The 19,855-nt window shown below is 37.5% G+C and overlaps 1 protein-coding gene across 1 annotated transcript in view; it reads left to right on the plus strand.

The window, feature by feature from the left end:
• LOC135225354 (uncharacterized) overlaps positions 1-13,180 on the plus strand; it is a 33,441-nt gene extending 20,261 nt beyond the window's left edge. The window contains exon 2 of the mRNA XM_064264688.1: positions 13,025-13,180. Coding sequence (XP_064120758.1) covers positions 13,025-13,180 — 156 coding nt within the window. The remainder of the gene's footprint in view (positions 1-13,024) is intronic.
• The last annotated feature ends 6,675 nt before the right edge of the window (positions 13,181-19,855 follow it).

Genomic DNA, 19,855 nt, shown 5'->3' on the forward strand with positions numbered 1-19,855 from the left:
GATCTAAATTCCACCACCCCTGGGGGATACGTCTTTCAAAAGCATCCCTCAGGAGAGGTGGAACATACATCCTGACTAAAAGAACTCTCTCGAGAGACTGAGAGTTTCCAGCCCCGTGATTGGCTTATCAACAGCCAATCAGGAGCGTCGTAAGGGACTGGCCTAGACATCAAATGCACGGTTGATGTGAATCTACTATACCGTAAAGAAGACGTAATGAAATCAGCGAAATAAATAATAATAAAAAAAACAATACCTGCGATCACCGCAGGTTAGGAATATAAGTCAAGCATCCTGTGAATATAAAATGTGCATGATGAGCTAAAATATGCATTGCCACTCTAAACTACAAAGGATTTAAAGTTCAACGTACTACAAGTTAAACATGTTTCGAGTCAAATAAAAAATGCAGGCAGGATTTTTTTTTTTTTTTTTTTTTTTGTTTTTTTTTTTTTACATACGAGTTAAATCTCATTTCACCTGCCATGTATTTATATTTCAAAGGGCTCTTTAAAAGATAAGGATTGAAGTGAATAAACATAAAAAATCATATATATATATATATATATATATATATATATATATATATATATATAATCTTTTCAGCACAGATGTACTGACTTCAAGATTACGCGCAGGAAAATGAAAAAGAAAATGGGAGAATTCAAATGTCTGGGTGAAAAAACAAAATGAAAAATAAAAATAAAAATAAACAGCGCTAAATATAAATTTGACGAATTTCTCTACAGAGAATCAAATCCCAAATACCAGAAAGTTCGTGTAAATAAAAAAAAAAGGTATTTAGTGCATTTTTCTCAGTTGTTACAAACAGCAGGTGGCATAACGTTAACCAGGTAAGGTAAACTGCGCCCATAAAGATATGGGGCAGCTTTGCTTGCAATAAGAGCGACCATAAAATTAATCATAAAGTCATAACCGAAATAATCCAATCAAGCAAAGGCTTTAAATGTCATCAGGTTATAGACAGATAAATAAAATCGACGACACTGTATTGAACATGTATTTTGTCGTAGGTGAGATACTGTGCCACATGACCTATAAAATACTGTGCCACCATGATCTATATACGTGCTCCACGTGACCTATAAGTACTGCCTACTATATAAGATTACTGCCACATGACCTATAAGATACTCGCCACTGACTTATAAGATAACTGTGCCAGTGACTAACCTAAAGATACTTTGCACATGACCTATATATAAGATACGGTGCCACATGACCTATAAGATACCGTGCCACATGACCCATATATAAGATACTGTGCCACATGACCTAAAAGATACTGTGTCACATGACCTATATATGACACTGTGCCAAATGACCAATATATAAGATACTGTGCCACATGACCTATATATAAGATACTGTGCCACATGACCTATATATAAGATACTGTGCCACATGACCTATATATAAGATACTGTGCCACATGACCTATAAGATACTGTGCCACATGACCTATATATAAGATACTGTGCCACATGGCCTAAAGATACCCTGTGCCCACAAAAGGGCACCTATAAGATAAACCCGCCACAGACCTAGTATATGTAAGATACTGTGCCACATGACCCTCTATATGTAGTATTGTGCAAGGATAAGTCGGTGCCCACATGACCTATATGGTAAGTACTGTGGCCACAGATCTATATGTAAGATAATGTGCCACGTGACCCATATATAAGATACTGTGCCACATGACCTATATGTAAGATACTGTGCCACATGACCTATATATAAGATACTGTGCCACATGACCTATATATAAGATACTGTGCCACATGACCTATAAGATACTGTGCCACATGACCTATATATAAGATACTGTGCCACATGACCTATATATAAGATACTGTGCCACATGACCTACACATCGTCCCAGCAGAAACGAATGAGCAAAAATTCTGAGGAGCAATTAAATCACGATAAATATTCATATAATAATGGTGATCATTTGGATGAACTGAGAGGCGAGTGCTCGGGCCATAAATATTCACAGCACAGCTGCGCTCTTACAAATATTCGCTTTCTCTTATAAATATTCACGTGTGACCTCAACTTCCGGACGAAGGCGGGGGCTGGGGGGTGGAGAAGCAGGTGGCTGTCCAGATAGAAGGTGAAATTACCAGTTAAGCGAATTTTTTTCTTTTCTTTTTTTCTTTTTTTTTTTTTTTTAGCCTTAAAATTACATCAGAGACTCTACCTGGATAAATGCATTGCCACTAATTTCTATAGACAAAGGGTGCATTTTTCGACATGAATGATAGTGCCTACGAACAGAACATTAATCAAATGTTCATTCAATATGGGTCCTGTTTTTGTTGCTACGTATTGCGCAATAAAGAGAGCTGCCACTGTTTCTCTCGCCGATTTTTCACTATCCCATTTGCCAGGTATGCTAGATTTTTGTTAAGTTTCGACATCATTTGCAGTAATAAGCAACTGAGAGAGAGAGGAGAGAGAGAGAGAGAGAGAGAGAGAGAGAGAGAGAGAGAGAGATATGCTGGCATTTGTCAAGTCTCGACACCATTTGCCAGTATGCTAGCTTTTTGTTAAGTTTCGACACCACTTGCAGTATAATAAGCAACTGAGAGAGAGAGAGAGAGAGAGAGAGAGAGAGAGAGAGAGAGCGAGAGGAAGAGATATGCTGGCATTTTTGTCAAGTTCTCTGACACCATTTGCAGTAATAACAGAGAGAGAGAGAGAGAGAGAGAGAGAGAGAGAGAGAGAGAGAGAGAGAGAGAGAGAGAATACCCAATTTCCGAAGCAAAAAAATAAATAAATAATAAAACTTATGAACTGTGATAACAATAGTAACATTGACAAAGATTTCGGCCGACCGCTATAAATTTCACCTCTTATTATTAATTATATATAATGTTCAGCATGTCTCCGAACACTGGCCGGAAGAATTGTATTCACCGCACTCAACAGCATCATCATCATCATCATTCATCATCACTCACTCACTTGCCCCTCTTCTTTCGCTTATATGACATTTGGGCACACGAGGTTCCAATGGCAATTAAGGTCCCCCCCCAAAAAAAAAATAATAAATAAATAAATAAAAAAGCATGAAAATGGCAAAAACATAATAAATAAATAAATTTTAAAAAAAGCAAAATAAAATAAATAAATAAATACATTCAATAAATGAATAAATAGAAAAGGATGAAAATGGCAAAAATATAATAAATATATAAATTTAAAAAAAAGCAAAATAAATTAAATAAATAAATAAAAGCATGAAACAAGCAATTTTGCCTCACATCATCATTCTGCAGACTGTTAGAGTGCCCCCCCCCAAAAAAAAATAAGATAAAAATAAATTAATTAAATAAATAAAAATAAAAAAAGCATGAAAATGCCTAAAAAAAAATCCTCACATCATGTCATTCTGAAGACTGTTAGATTGCCCACCCCCCAAAAAAAAAAAAAAAAAAAAAAAAAAAAAAACTTAATTAAATAAATAAATAATAAAAAATTCATGAACAGAGAAAAAAAAAATCCTCACACCAGTCATTCTGAAGACGTTATGTACTTTTCCCACGGACTGGGATCCATGAGGTCATTCGGAGCTGAAATGGAAACAGAGTAAAAGGTCTGAAAGGTGCAACAGGAGGAAAACCAGACAGTTGCACGACGATTCAATTGTTAGGAGCTCTTGGAAAGTGAAAGGGAAGAAAGAATATGAAAGGAGGTACTGTAAAAGGAATCAAAGGGGTTCCAGTTTGGGGCCGACGGGTAGCTGCAAAGAACCTTAAGCAACTTTGGTACACTGACGGCATTAATCCCGCCCCCTTCCCCCCCCACGGGGACCTGCCAGATGTTGCCAGTTTTTTTAGGTATTGGTGCTGCTACTAGACATCATTAGGATCATGATAAAAAATAAATGGCCAATCAAAAATGTAAAAATTGATATTCAACGGTAATTTCCCAGGAGGTCGTGCGCTTGCCTAAAGATAACAGCATCCCATCACCACTGCGTTGCAGATCATCTTCGTGATGCAAAGATCTGGAACGTGGGAAAAATCATGATTGAGAAAGTTAAATCTCCTTTATTGCAATATGACTGTCATTAGTGCTTGAGTGGGGTCCATTACTAGGGAGCAGAGATGATCATCAGTACATAGCTCTGGTGTCTGGGATGGACATGATAAATTTTTATAAGAAGCATAGTTAGAACATTCCTTTTCATTTTTGTGGCGAGAAAACAAAGCAGGGCAAAACAAAAAGCAGATACACTATTCAACCACCAAAGAAAATAAATAAATAAAATAAAAATAATAAAAAAAAACACACACACACACACACACACAATAGAAAGCATTAACATATTTCAACCACCAAAGGAATAAATACAAAACTGTTATTGGACCCTTTTCCTTAGAAAAATTAAAAAAGAAAAACATATGACAGCTACCATTATCCTCTATTTCTAGCAAAAGTGACCGGCATGAAAAATGAACATTAAAAACACTGTCGGATACGTTCAGAAATGGAGCATTAAAGACCACATCCAGTTCCTTACATAAACACTCTCGCCTATTATATACCTCAGTTATGTTGCATCTTCAGCAATCGGATAAATAAAGACGTTAGACTGCCTATCCCATTGTGTTTTGCAAGTAAATATTCAGCAAGGCTCGCAATGTAGTCCTTTATAAGTTACTGTTTAGGTAAACCCAAATGCTGTCAGTGAGGGAAGAGGGAAGGCGGGCAGTTGTTAAAAATACTGACAAGTTAAAAGTACCCGTTTTGTATACAGCAAAAATTCGTGGTGGCTTTGAAAAGTACGAATTCTTTGAGGACCACGAAGGGGCCGTATTAATGCTTTGTATCTCACAAAGCATTAGTATGGTCTCAGAGACCTTATCCCCCCTAGAATGAGACCACTTTCACCTAAGTCAAAGGGGTATGTATGCCTGCCTTACAAATTTCTTAAACCACTAATAGGTGTTATCGGCTTTAAGTAATTTATCAGTTCCAACATGCCCGAGAAATCCCAATTTGCATACTGACTGACAATTTAATAACTGTCACCTCCCCTTATATGCAGAAACACAAAGCAATTTATACACTAAATTTCTATAAGGCGTATTGAAAAAGCCAAAACGACTGGCACGTCGCATGGCAAGGACAACAATGTAAATGAATGAATGAATGACGCAAGAGAGTACGAAGTTACAAAACGCCATACTATAGCTGGTTCACTTGAAGTGGATTCTTGAATGAGCTCTATGCTTACGAGACGTTTGTTCGGCGGCCGCTGATTGGCTGGTACCGGGAGGTAGGAGTTAGGCAGCTCCCAGCCAATCAGCGGCCGCCAAACAAACTTCTTACAGGCATAGGGCTCAACGAAGAACCTACTATAAGTGAATTAGCTATAGTAATGTGTGTATATTATATATATATATATATATATATATATATATATATATATATATATATACTATATATAAATTTCAATGCGTTTTGGAATCTTCCACTACAATGGAGAGGTGAATGACACAAACATACACACCCTATATATACATATACATATACATATATAACATATAATATATACTATATATATATATATATAATATATATATATATATATATATATATATGTATATATAGGTGTGTGTATGTTTGTGTCATTCACCTCTCCATTGTAGTGGAAGATTCCAAAACGCAATTGAAATTTACAATACAAATTGCAGGTCACGAATTGCTGTCATGAATTAATTCAGATAACTGGATAAAACCCACTAGGTTGGGAGGAGGGCCAAGGCCATTGATAAGGCAAGCTTTTCACTATTTTCTCTTTCAAATCAGCTTCGAAAATCTGGTACATAATTATTTCAAGAGCGTACAGACTTAGGAGGTTCGAGTTAATGTTAATTTCCTTTGTTAGCAATATAAAAATACAGCAAATAATTTCATTAACCATATTTTCATCCATTTCTTATGTTAATAAGGGATCAGTCAATTGCATAAGATTTTGCACTTTGCAGTATCCTTGAAAATCGAATCATAATAAGGAAGGAAACAGTACGACTTTGTGAAGTCCTATTAAAGAAATATTACAGTGATGAAAATGGCACTGAATGATATGGATGAGATGACAATGAATGCCTACAAATCTTCAGCAATAAAACATCTTATGCGAAAATATGCACAAATGAACAGAAGATACTTAAAATATTGATCAAACAAAGGCTAGATTTTATTTATTTATTTTATTTGCGTTACTGGTCCCTTTCTTTCCAGTTTTCTTTTTTCCAGGAGGACAACGCAAACAATTTCAAGAGTCCAAATTTATTCCAGGCACATCCAAAGCTAAGTGAAGGTCAAGCGAAGGCATAACTAACACACTGCCACCTCCGACTGCCCTGAAGAATGTTCTTTTGTATTAAAGAATAAAACTTAATCGACCGATCTTGAATACATACACACCTACACTAACACATATATATGTCTGTATGTATATGTTTGTATGTTTGATTTTAAATCCCGAAGAAGTAAAAGACGTGATGATTATACGAACAAAGTTACAGCCACGAAGGAAAATTCAAACACTGGAGATGGTAAGTACTTTCGTCTTATTGTCAAGGCATGTTCATAGCAACTGAAGATACACAGAAGCAAGGGCCTCTATATATATATATATATATATATATATATATATATATATATATATATATATATATATATATATATAAAATAGTTCATTTACTTCTAGTAGTTTTTCTAATTGTGGAACTTTCTTTGGATAAACATTAAATGCCATCAGAAGGATGGCACATGGCGAAAGGTTGAATATACTCGTTTTTAGTCTAATTATCTAATATATGTCTATGCACTTCGACATACGTTTGAGAAAGAATCGCTTTATCTGTTGTGACAAATGAAGTTCGGTTACTCTACAAGATTTCATTTTGGATTTTACATTATTTTAAAAACTGCCTTTCTTTTGTTTGTATGGCGTTTTTACGTTGCATGGAACCGGTGGTTATTCAGCAACGGGCAACGGCTTTACGTGACTTCCGAGCCACGTCGAGTGTGAACTTCTATCACCAGAAATACACATCTCTGACTCCTCAATGACCGAGAATTGAACTCGCGGCCACCGAGGTGGTAGGCCAACACCAAACCGATCACGCCACTGAAACGCTTAAAAAAACTGCCTTTCCTTTTACATTTTTATCAAGCATCCTCGGGGACTGGTGACATAATGACACACAATTATTCAAAGATTTGAGAGCCACTATGCAAAAAGAGACGTGCTTAACAAAGCGTGATCTAACCTCCTGCTTACTCGTTGTGAGACCTAAAATCTATGGTCAATAACGCGTTCTTTCACCATCGAGAATTAAAATAAATATGCTATATTTTATTAGAAATAATTGTTCTGTACTGTTTAGCATGCATATTATTTATTTATTACATTTTCATTCTAATGAACAAATCATAAATATCCTATTCTGAAATTCCTGTATCTTTAACTCAATGCCAAACACCTTTTTCAGACCTTTTCAAGCGAAACACCTCTTTAAGACCTTTTTTAGGCTTTTCCATCGGGCTTTCCAAACCCCCAACATGAACAACAACAGCAAGAAAAACAACAACAAAGTAATTTATAGGCTTACTCCCCGCGTAAGCGAAAATACAGGCAAAAACTGGTTAATGGAAGGTCACAGGAGAGTAATGGAACTTGAACAATTGGGTATTTAATTTGCAAAACAAAAATAAATAAAAAAAAAAATAAAAAATAAAAAACACGCTTCATTTATAAATTCATGTAACTAAAACATTCTTGAACGATATCTAAGCAGCTAACCTTCGGGAAGGTGGGATAAACGCAATGATCTTGGTTGGACTTAGCAATATGTGATTGGTGTGAAGAACCCAATGAACTCTTATAGCGTAAATCAACTAACATCCTCATACCCGCTTACAAAACACTTTAGTTACATCAACCTTAAAAATACCCCCAACGTACCAAAGGCTTTGGCCCACATCTCTCGTGCCGCTCTTGAGTACCCGCGCATGCACTGATTATAATTCGTTTAGGAAACTCTTTCAGCTCCATAACCGATGCCATAATCTGACGAGACATTTTTGTAAATGTTTAGTTTGGTTATCATAAACTCTCGGGCACCGAGGAGTATCGCAGACTGGCAAGGGTCTTTTTGTTTTCTTTAATGGCGTAGGTTATTTATAAAATGATTCATTAGGAATTAGGTTAATCAGTCCGAGAAGGAGAGAGAGAGTTTTTTGGAGAGAGAGAGAGATGAGAGATGATGAGAAGAGAGAGAGATGAAAGGCTTGCAAAGTGGAAATAAATTTTCTTAATAATAGTCAAGACGAAGAAAGGCCCATTCATAGATACTTTTCCATTTGTTGAAGTTTCACTGATATTATACATATATATATATATATATATATATATATATATATATATATATATATGTGTGTGTGTGTGTGTGTGTGTGTGTGTGTGTGTATACATACACATGTTTATATACAGAATGTCATTAGTTCACTTTAATATGACTGGCATTACTGTTTCATTACTACTGAATTATTTCTCTGGGCACACAATAATTACGTTCTTTATTTAGCTGCACCAGTAATATTATGGTTATGATTACATCTGATACTAACAAATTATACTACTAAATATAGCGCTCCTTCGCAGTAAGACGTATAAAGACAAATGATCATTTCCCAAAGCTAGCATTACCGTTACTATTATTACGCTGCCATTTGGTCCTGGACACTGGTGTGACAATCTAGCGAGTAGAATAAATGGAAGGAATGAAATCCTTCCTTTATCCTTTATTATTCGGCCACTGATGGAGTCCGTAAAGTGCTCGTACAGAAATTGCACACACAACTTTAATAAACGCCTTAGTATTCCAGTAACCCTTCAACCTTCAGAATACTGGCACCTTAGCTGCTTAGAGGGGGAGGGCTCAGGGGCCAAAAGCAGGCGTCTGATGTTTGGTGAATTGGCCTTCATAGAACATACTCTGGCTCGACTATGAGCCAGTGTTATTCTTCGCCTCGCCCCAATTATAATTTTATCCTCTTCCGTGTTAGGTTTCTTATCTAACTCCTGCTTCTTAGTTCAACTGAACTTATTTCCCTAAGTTTTACCTAGAAATTTCTCTTTCTGTGCTTCATTCAATTTACTTTCCTTCTTTCGGGTACTATACTCTTTATTTGTGTAGTATATATATATATATATATATATATATATATAATATATATATATATATAATATTGATCAGCTACTCTCAGGTCGTCACCTCTGCACTGTTCTCCACATTCCATAGGTCACAGAGAACGCATATTATTAATCAAAACCCTATGTCTTACATATATATATATATTATATATATATTTATATATATATATATATATATATATATAATAGTATATATACAGATATATTTAATAAAAGGAGCCCATTAAAATGGCCAAATATAGAAAGAAAGTACTATATCAGAGACTGCTCTCTGTCTTCAGGTAAGTCATTACTACCTGAAGAGAGAGACAGCAGTCTCTGAAATATAGTACTTTCTTTTTATATTTTACAAATTTTTATGGGCTCCTTTTATTAGATGGAATTCGGTTGTAATAGAACATAATTACAAGTCATATATATATATATATATATATATATATATATATATATATATATATATATATATATATACACAAACACAAGCGTATTGTGCTCTAAACTATCAAAAGTTCAATTTGCATTAAGTACAGCCTTATAATTGATAACAAAGATAATCACCACCGTAATTACGAAATCTGGCATCCATTCGAGCAAGCCTTCAGTGTCCCGCCTATTCCACCATTACTTCCCCAAAAAACCTTCTTCCCTTTACAATGATATCCAAGAATTCTCTCTCCCCAACATAAACTCCAGATTAACCGGAGAATTTCGTACGTCAGGAAAACGGCAGTCAATGGACATCCGCCATAAACTGGCCGATCATTCACGACGATAGCGTATCTATATGCATTTACGACCTTACGCAAGGATAGCCCAGCGGTGCAAATCGCCCGCGGCGCGCGAAATTAACCATTGCCAGGGGCGAGAATGGCCGGGGACAAGCGCATAACCCAACCATAAATGCTGATATCGGATGATTAGTCTAATCTGTGAAAGTATGCTTTCATTAGAGGGCGTATAATCAGGTCTGCGCTGCCATATCGAGTTGTTGTTTTTGGAAATGGTGTGTTAAGTCAGTTCAATATTAACTGGATCGACTGCATAAATCATCTTTGTTGCCCAATAATGACTCTCTCTCTCTCTCTCTCTCTCTCTCTCTCTCTCTCTCTCTCTCTCTCTCTCTCATAATTATCAATAACAAAAACTTTCATTCTTTAACACATTTGTTTTATGCGATTTTTCCATTCGTAAAACATTGTGAAATACACATAAAACGATATTCTATATATGTATACACACACACACACACACACACACACACACACACACACACACACATATATATATATATTATATATATATTAAATTATATATATATATATATATATCATATTCATGTATATTGTATAAATACATAAACAGTAAAAACTTTTAACTTTTTCTTTATTTTAGAATTATTTCACGGGAATTTTCCTTACGTACAATATTGTGAAATATATATATATATATATATATATATATATATATATATATATATACTATATATATATATATATATATATATATATATATATATATATTATGCAGTTCTCAGGCAGGGAAATTTTTATATAACAACAATGTGACAATGAAATTAATTAATGTGGACATGACTGCCGTCTTGATGCCCTCTGGAGTAACCACTTTTTCAGGAGAATAAAATAACTGATAGATATAAAAAAAAAGCACTAGTAGTAGCAGTAGTATCTATCCAACTGTTAACCTTATTTAAAAGGGATATCAAGACAAACTCGAGCTCCCTTTCCAACCGTAACACTGAAGAATGAGAAACGAGTGGAGAAGACTCCGGCTAATGTATAAGTCTTTAATCTTCCAAAACACCCAATAATCACCCAATAATGAAAGGCATCGATAGGCCCTCCATCACGGCCGGAACATAAGTTCCTTGAGAGCTTATAACAACCCTGACGATCGCAATATGTTAATGAGGTGCTTTGCATATTGCTAATATGGGACTTTTAGACGAATTTCTTACCAGGAGGTGGAAAATGATTTAAACTTGGTTTCAATTATGCTTTGGCCACATTTACATACGTCCAACGTACGACCTTGTTGACCGTACGTGCTCTACGAATTTTACAGAGCCCTGGCAACACGCACGTCAAGAATTTGTGGTCCACGTCAGACGTACGTCGAACCTACTACGTGTTGCACGGGCGATGTGACGATGTCTGGAGGCCAAAAAACGTGCGCAGGACTTCTGCAGTCAACTTACGGCCAGCACAGGTTGACTGTACGGCCCGTACGTGCGCACTGCTGCGCCGTGCGAACTATCCGTGCTTGCCGTAAGTTGGGAACTGCGTCAGTTGCTAAGTATAAATGGACCTACGTTCTATTTACGTCTAGTTAACACGTAGGGAGGACGTAGAATTGGTTGATCCTTCAACACATCTGCTACGTACAAGTTACGTGCTCGAAAAGACGCAGGTTCGACGCACGTGTAGGGCCACGTTTTCCCAAAATTCTGCACGTAGACCGCACGTAGCAGCACGTACGTCTAAATGTGACCATAGCAATATGTGCGTCATGCACAGCGATTCTTTCTACTGAAAGTAAGGGAAGGAGAAACTCTTTCATCTCTCGAGAGGGATGTCTTTAAACAGAAGCAACAGTAGTCGCTGCTACAAAAAATAATAAATAAATAAATAAATAAATATCTTCTAACTGCCAAGACAATGGAAGAGGTGACTCCCACATGTTTCCCTAAGTTCAATTTCTACGACAATATACCTTAGTTCCTTTTCTGTGACCACCTGGAAATGATGGTATAAATGCGACAAATTACAGATCTTTTGCATTAACTCCTTTTCTACGACAATTTACTTTAATTCCTTTTCTGTGACACATGGAAGTGATGTTATAAATGCGACGCATCACTGATTTCTGGACTAACATTGTCAGCAAATTGTTTCCAGAAGCTTCGAGCGTAAATATCATCTAAGCAAAGTAGACAGAACTAGCTTCATTATCAAGAAATCGGCAACTATAAACCGAGATCAGTGTTCGACACGATCCCGTTTTCACTATCCATGAGTTCTAGCTCAAATGGGAAACTGGGTCTCTTATAAAATAAAATTAATAAATGCTGCTCGCTTCTCAGAGCGGCAGCGCCTATACGTTTGGTTTTGGGAGTAACAATGGCATGCTGGCCAGTACAAAAGGACTTTTTATTCCCGTGACTGTAAAACTACCGAAAAGTCTGGCTCGTAGTGTTGAATAATAATAGTATTCTCCTGTTCCTCTCGCCTTATTTACATGGCCAACCTATATATCCCCGTTGTTTTGATTTTAAAGAACTGATATTACTATATTACGTATGCGCGTAAGTTTAGATGCATATATGTATCAGTTAGTAGATATAATACAGTGAAACTGGCCAACCAGAGAAACGATAAAAGGCAAAAGTTAAGTCATTATCCAATATATATATATATATATATATATATATATATATATATATATATATGTGTGTGTGTGTGTGTGTGTGTGTGTGTGTGTGTGTACAGCGTTACGCCATTTACCCGTTACAGAAGGTAGCATCAGATGAAAAGCAAGACAATCATTATTTTATTAAAGAGAGAGAGAGAGAGAGAGAGAGAGAGAGAGAGAGAGAGAGAGAGAGAGAGAGAGAGAGAATGAGCGTTACACCTATACAAATTAAATTTCACTTTAAAAATCCAACTAGTTACCACGCCTATACATTATACCTTTCCGTAATAGAATTACCAAAAAGGTTAATGACAAATCCAAAAACTCCAGCGAGGGTGTAGAGGCAGGCAGAGCCATATTCGGGGAGAGGAGGAGGAGGAGAAGAAGAGGAAAAAGAAGAAGAAGAAGAAGAAGAAGAAGAAGAAGAAGAAGAAGAAGAAGGGAGGAGGAGGTGTTAGGGGGGAGAAGAAAAGGAGAACACGATAGCCCAGTCAACCAAGAACGTCTGGAACGTAACCTTCAAAGTCAACACGTTTGTTTACTATCCTTTCTGAAGGACGACGGCATCAAGGCCATCAGCGCAAAAAAAAAGGAAAAAAAAAAAAAGTCCTTACAAAAAGGATGTGTTATTTTCTTCGTCGTCATTCTCATTTCTCGTGTCATCTCTTTGTATACGTCTTCCAACGTGCGTCTGATGTCTAGGCCAGTCCCTTACGACGCTCCTAATTGGCTGTTGATAAGCCAATCACAAGGCTGGAAACTTTCAGTCTCTCTCGAGAGAGGACTTCACATTGGCAGGATGCATGTTCTACCTCTCCTGATGGATACGTCTTTCAAAAGTATCACTCAGGAGAGGGGGAACTGACATCCTGCCTATGTGAACTCTCTTGAGAGACTGAGGAGAGTTTCCCGCCCTGTGATTGGCTCATCAACTGCCAATCAGGAGTGTCGTAAGGGACTACTATTGCTCGTTGACATGAATGATATGGGAGCATTAATTGCATATAACTATTATTACGACTGTTATCATAATAATAATAATAATAATCGAACAAAACTTCTTTCAGTTTTCTTCTGAAGATTGAAAAAGAAACCCACAAAATCACTTTGTAACTTGTTTACTTCTAAGTATTTACATTTAGTTTTACTACACACTCGAGTACTTTCAGGCCCTATCTGTGGCCCATTTTCAAGAGATGTTTGGGATGTTAGCCTGGGTCAAGGCCCAGCAGTCTTCTGGAACTTCTTCTCGTTGAGCTGTCATTTATGTGATGGCTGTTCTGGTTTCCTTGAGAGTTGCCAACCCCCTCTTGTCGCTCTGATATCCTGAGCGGATGGTCAATGGGATTAATCCTTGAGGTAAGGGTGTGGTCACCAAAAGTCTGTTGGGCAGGAAACCTAATCTCCAGGTCAGCAGGGTCAATCTTAGCTTCTTTTAATATCAAAGCTCGGCTTATGGGATCTTCTGAGGTAAAACCTTTGTTTCCTTCTATTACTTTAATCTCTCTGATGAGTGCACCTCCTACTACCCTCCTGTGACTAATTTTGTTGCTTCTGTATATAAGCCTACTGTTTTTGAAATCCATCCTATGGTCATTTTCCCAACAATGCCTAGCTCAAGACCATATACAGGGAATATACAAAATATAGACAATAACACACACAATCTAGATACATGTTTCCATGTGGACTAAATACATGCAGTAGCTTCATGCGCATGGCTCCCATACGATTACTATATTAACGAGACAATTCAAAAACTTCTACTTAATACTTAATAAGCCAATAAGATTAACTCATAACAAGGGGTATATTTTTTCCCAGTGATCTGAGTAACAAAACGGCTCTGACTCCTCACCGAGTAGAGAATGATGGATACCCTCGGTCTTCTTATCTTGGGAAGAGGAAGACGCGTGTTTCGGGAATAACAAAAAGGACTGTTTACAATTCCAGGTTGTGAAAGTGAGTGGAATGTGAGTATTAGCCATTTTTCTTTATATACTTCTGCATACATCTTAGAAACCCCTATCAAGCTAGTGTTTGCGCTTCGATGGATCCAAAGTTGAATTTTCCTCATTTTCATCCTTCTAGCGTAATCTCTGAATCATATATGGGAAGGTATTTTTAAATGTCAATCGTTGAATTATTCTCAATTAAAAGCCTATACGGTCCACTTTCAAAAATCCTCCATCGCGTTATTTTAAGCAAATTTTTTTCCCTAGACAAGGTTAGGGCACCACATCGTTAGTAAGAGCGACATGACTACATCGCTCTCTCTCTCTCTCTCTCTCTCTCTCTCTCTCTCTCAAACACGGACATCGTTCAGAGGTTAATGGAAGAACAGGAGGGACAAAATCGATGATGGCAGTCTATTATTCCAAAGAATGGGACGAAAAAGGAGCTAAATTGCCTTAGCATTTTGGTACGGAGAAATTTCCAAGATAATTCGGCTGAACAACAAATTTACATATCGTTTCCTTACCCGTAAATACTCATCAAGGTAGAGGGTGAGGAAAAAGGAACGCTGAACTCTGAACAAGGAAAGAAAATGCGTCACCAATTATGTAAGCAATTCCCCCAGAAATGACAAAAGCGGGAATAGACCCTTAAGAGAGTAAAAACTTGTAAAAACTTGTAAATAAAGTAAAAACTTAGAGAGTAAAAACTTGTAAATAATCGAAAATATAACATGTTAAACCAAAAGTAAATCTAGCTTAATCAATTTTTCTTCTTCGATACATATCATGAGTATCCTACAGGTGTAGCACTGTAAATATCAGCAAACCATGTGAAACTTTCTAACGTGAATTTATTCGAAATGAATACCCCAGGACATCATTTGAACCTAGCCACCTGGGGGGGCAACCAAGTCCTTATGGGTGCCGGTCCCAAGCCCGGATAAATAGGGAGGGTTAGTGTCAGGAAGGGCATCCGGCTGTAAAAATCTGTGCCAAAACCAAAAATGGAATGAGCCGAAATATGGAAAGAGGTAATGCTAGGGCGTACTCCGTAAACGACGCACAGAGACATCGCCCTAACTCTGTGGTAAGGCGAGGGCTACTGCATCAGGAGCGGGTGCAGCTAAAGAAGCGAGGCTCACATTGGTTCAGAGTATGTCAGCTAAATGTTGGGTCCATGACTGGGAGAGGTAGAGAATTGGCTGACTTGATGAGAGAAAAGAAAGTAGATGTTGTGTGTGTGCAAGAAACGCGGTGGAAAGGAAATAAAGCTAAAGAGTTGGGAGATGGATATAAGCTATATTATAGTGGAGCAAATAAACAAGGTAGAAATGGAGTTGGCATAGTACTGTCTAGTGAACTAAAGAACTCGGTAATAGAAGTGCATAGAAAGAATGACCGTATCATCAGATTGAAGATATGTTATGGAGGAGAGATTCTGAATATTATAAGCGCATATGCACCACAGTTGGTTGCACAGAAGGAGAGAAGGGAAATTTCTGGAAGAGACATGGATGGAATAATGCAAGAACTGGAAGAGCATGAGAGGGTGATAGTTGGGGCAGATTTGAATGGCCATGTCGGAAGTGAAAATGAGGCGATTGGGCGGGTGCATGGGGGCCATGGAATTGGGGAGAGAGTGTAGTGGACTTTGCTGTGTCATTCGACATGGCAATAGTAAACACATTTTTTGAGAAGAAAAGGGAACACCTAATAACATATAGAGTGGGGGAAGATTCTCCCAGAATAGACTATTTCTTGTATAAAAGGATAAATCTGGTGGAGGTCAAGAACTGCAAAGTTATTCCAGGCGACCATGTAGCCCCCCAACACAGGCTGCTATGTATGGACTTGAAGTTGAAAAGGGAAAGAAAAACCACCCAAGCTAAAGGGATAAGGAAAATTAAATGGTACGAATTACAGAAGGAAGGGGATAAGAAGAGAGAGTTTAAGAGGAGGGTTTTTGGAGGATATTGATATATTGGGATTGAAAGATGTTCAAGAATGGTGGGCAACGAAATGCAACACGTAATAAGAAGGCATGGAAAGGAGCTGCTAGGAGAGACATCTGGTATCATATGGGAAGAAAAGGAGGATACGTTTGGTGGTGGGATGAAGACATTGAGAAAGTAGTAAAAGATAAGAAGGAGGCAAAGAAAAGATGGGAAGAGTCACAGTCAGTGGAAGACAGAAATAGGTACAGAGAGAAAAACAAGGTGGTGAAAAAGGTGGTAGCCAAGCTAAAGCAAAGTCGTATGATGATGTGTATAATGAGCTGGAGACAAAGGAAGGATTAAAGAAGATGATGAAGCTATCAAAGGCTAGAAATAAGAGCACCAAAGATATAACACACATCAAACCAAATAATCAAGAGGGTGTAGTGCTTAGAAAGGAGGAAGACATTGTGAAGAGATGGAAAGAATATTTCGAACAGTTGTTAAATGAAGAAAATAATAGACTAATAAGAGAGGATGGGCAAGTGAACATTGGCATGGTAATGAGGTTTTCTAGGCAAGAGTACTAAATGCACTGAAGAAGATGAAGAATGGGAAGGCAACCGGACCAGACATGATCCCGGTGGAGGCATGGAAAGCATTAGGAGATGAAGGAGTGGATATACTGTACGATCTTATGATAAAGATCCTTGAACAGGAAAAGATACCAAATGAGTGGCGTGGGAGTATATTGATCCCAATTTTTAAAGGGAAAGGCGATGTCCAAGAGTGTGGTATTATAGGGGCATTAAATTGATGTCCCACACTTTGAAGATACTGGAAAGGATGATAGATGCTAGACTGAGAGAAGAAGTACAAATAGGTAAAGAGCAGATGGGATTTATGAAGGGAAGGGGAACAACAGATGGTATATTTTGTCTGAGGCAAATAATGGAGAAATTCGGGAAAGACAAAGGGACCTACATATGGTATTCATTGACCTTGAAAAGGCTTATGACAGAGTCCCGAGACAAGAGGTATGGAGGAGCCTGAGGGAGAAGATGGTGCCAGAGAAGTATGTGCGATTGATACAAGAGATGTACCGGAATGTATTTACCAGAGTGAGGAGCAGTGTTGGGGAGACAGAAGGTTTTGAGGTGAGAGTAGGATTACACCAGGGGTCGGCTCTGAGCCCATTTATCTTTAACATAGTGATGGATGTTATAATAGAGGAAGTAAGGGAGACAGTACCATGGAACATATTGTATGCGGATGATATTGTTCTGTGTGCAGAGAGCAGGGAAGATCTGGAAGTGAAATTGGAAAGATGGAGACAAGTACTGGAGGACAGAGGAATGAGAATAAGTAGATCCAAGACAGAATATATGTGTACCACCACTGAGGGGGATGATAGAGAAAGTATTCAGCTTGGTGGAGAGCAAATAAGGAGAGTTGATAAGTTTAAGTATTTGGGATCTTTTGTTAACGCTGGAGGAAGTATGGAAGAAGAAGTAAAACATCGGGTACAGGCCAGGCTAGGGAACAACTGGAGAACTGGGAAGAGCGGCCTCGGGAGTTCTTTGTGACAAAAGAGTGCCGCTTAGGTTAAAATGGAAAATTTCCACAAGACGGTGTAATAACAGCAATGCTGTATGGTACGGAAACAGCAAGCATGAGAAAAGCAGAGCAGAAGAAGATGGATGTGGCAGAAATGAGAATGCTTAGGTGGATGTCTGGGGTAACAAGAGTGGATAGGATCAGAAATGACTACATAAGGGGGTCAACTAAGGTGGTGGAAGTATCAAAGAAAGTGCAGGAGGGGAGGCTGAGATGGTATGGACACCTGTTGAGGAGAGATGAGGACCACGCTGGGAGACATACTATGGGAGTGGAGGTGCAAGGAAGAAGAAAGAGAGGGAGACCAAGAAAGAGATGGAAGGACTGTGTGAGAGGAGATTTACATGAGAAGGGAATTGATGAGGCAGAAGCGCAAGATAGAAATAGATGGAAACGGCTCATCCGAAACGGCGACCCCATATAAAAATGGGAAAAGCTGGAAGAAGAAGAAGAAGAGAAGACCCACAGGACTGATAGACTAAACATCGGTGAGCTAATATGAGGACCGACCTACAGCATCTCTCTTCTGTAAGATGTATGTATGTATTGTATGTATGTAGTGTATGATATATATATATATATATATATATATATATATATATATATAAATTATATATGTGTGTATATACTATAATATATATATATATATATATATATATATATATATATATATATGAGAGAGAGAGAGAGAGAGAGAGAGATAGAGAGAGAGAGAGAGAGAGATTATATATATGTATATACACAAATATCTACGTATATATACATCTATTTATTTATAAAATATTGCCATTTATACGATGGTTTCTTCCAAGCTCTGTCTTTAAATTCTTGCTTTCTTTCGTACTCCTCTTCCTCCTCCCGCCTCCTTCCTCTCTCATTCATAATAATCATCCCTTGAAATATTTCCATAAATAGATCCGCATTTTTTATTCGGTTTTCGTTCACTCCAGTCTTCACCCGGGGAGAGATTCTGGGAACCAGCTGATGGAAATGAAAATGAGACCAACCATTATAATATGTCAACCGTGAAATTGATTCTTTTCAACATCTTACGTTTCCGGGGTAATATTTATTCATTTGTTTTTCCTCTTTTTTCAGCTTTATTAATAAAAGCAACGACATAATTATTATAGATATTGCTCATCTGCAGAACCTGCTACGCTGGAATAACTGAATCATATATCTACGTATATATATATGTGTGTGTTGTGATTTAGTTATTCCAGCGTAGCAAGTTCTGCAGACGAGCAATATCTATAATAATTCTGTCCTCGCCACTTCCGGAGAGAATGCAAGCTATTAATTCTCAAGTGTACTTGACTCTGAAAAATCATTGCAAATGCAATGGATATATATTTTTTTCAGCTTTTCGCCAGGGCGAGATGACATTAATGAAGACAAAACTGGAGATTTGGGCTCAAGAGAAATTGGAAATCTTAATTACATCACAGGAAGACTGTAGCAACAAAATTACGGTGGTAATAACCGTGAAACAATCTTATTTTTGTCGAGGAAAACACCCCCCACCCCCGCCCCCCCCCCACCCCCCCTTCCCACATAGAGATACATAGCTGCTCTTGTATATTACAATCCTCACCGAGAATTGTAACGAGAATAAAATTACCTTATTTTTGTTTGTTTGTTTGTATGTA

Source organism: Macrobrachium nipponense, chromosome 13 (genome assembly GCF_015104395.2).
Source record: "Macrobrachium nipponense isolate FS-2020 chromosome 13, ASM1510439v2, whole genome shotgun sequence".
NCBI lineage: Eukaryota > Metazoa > Arthropoda > Malacostraca > Decapoda > Palaemonidae > Macrobrachium > Macrobrachium nipponense.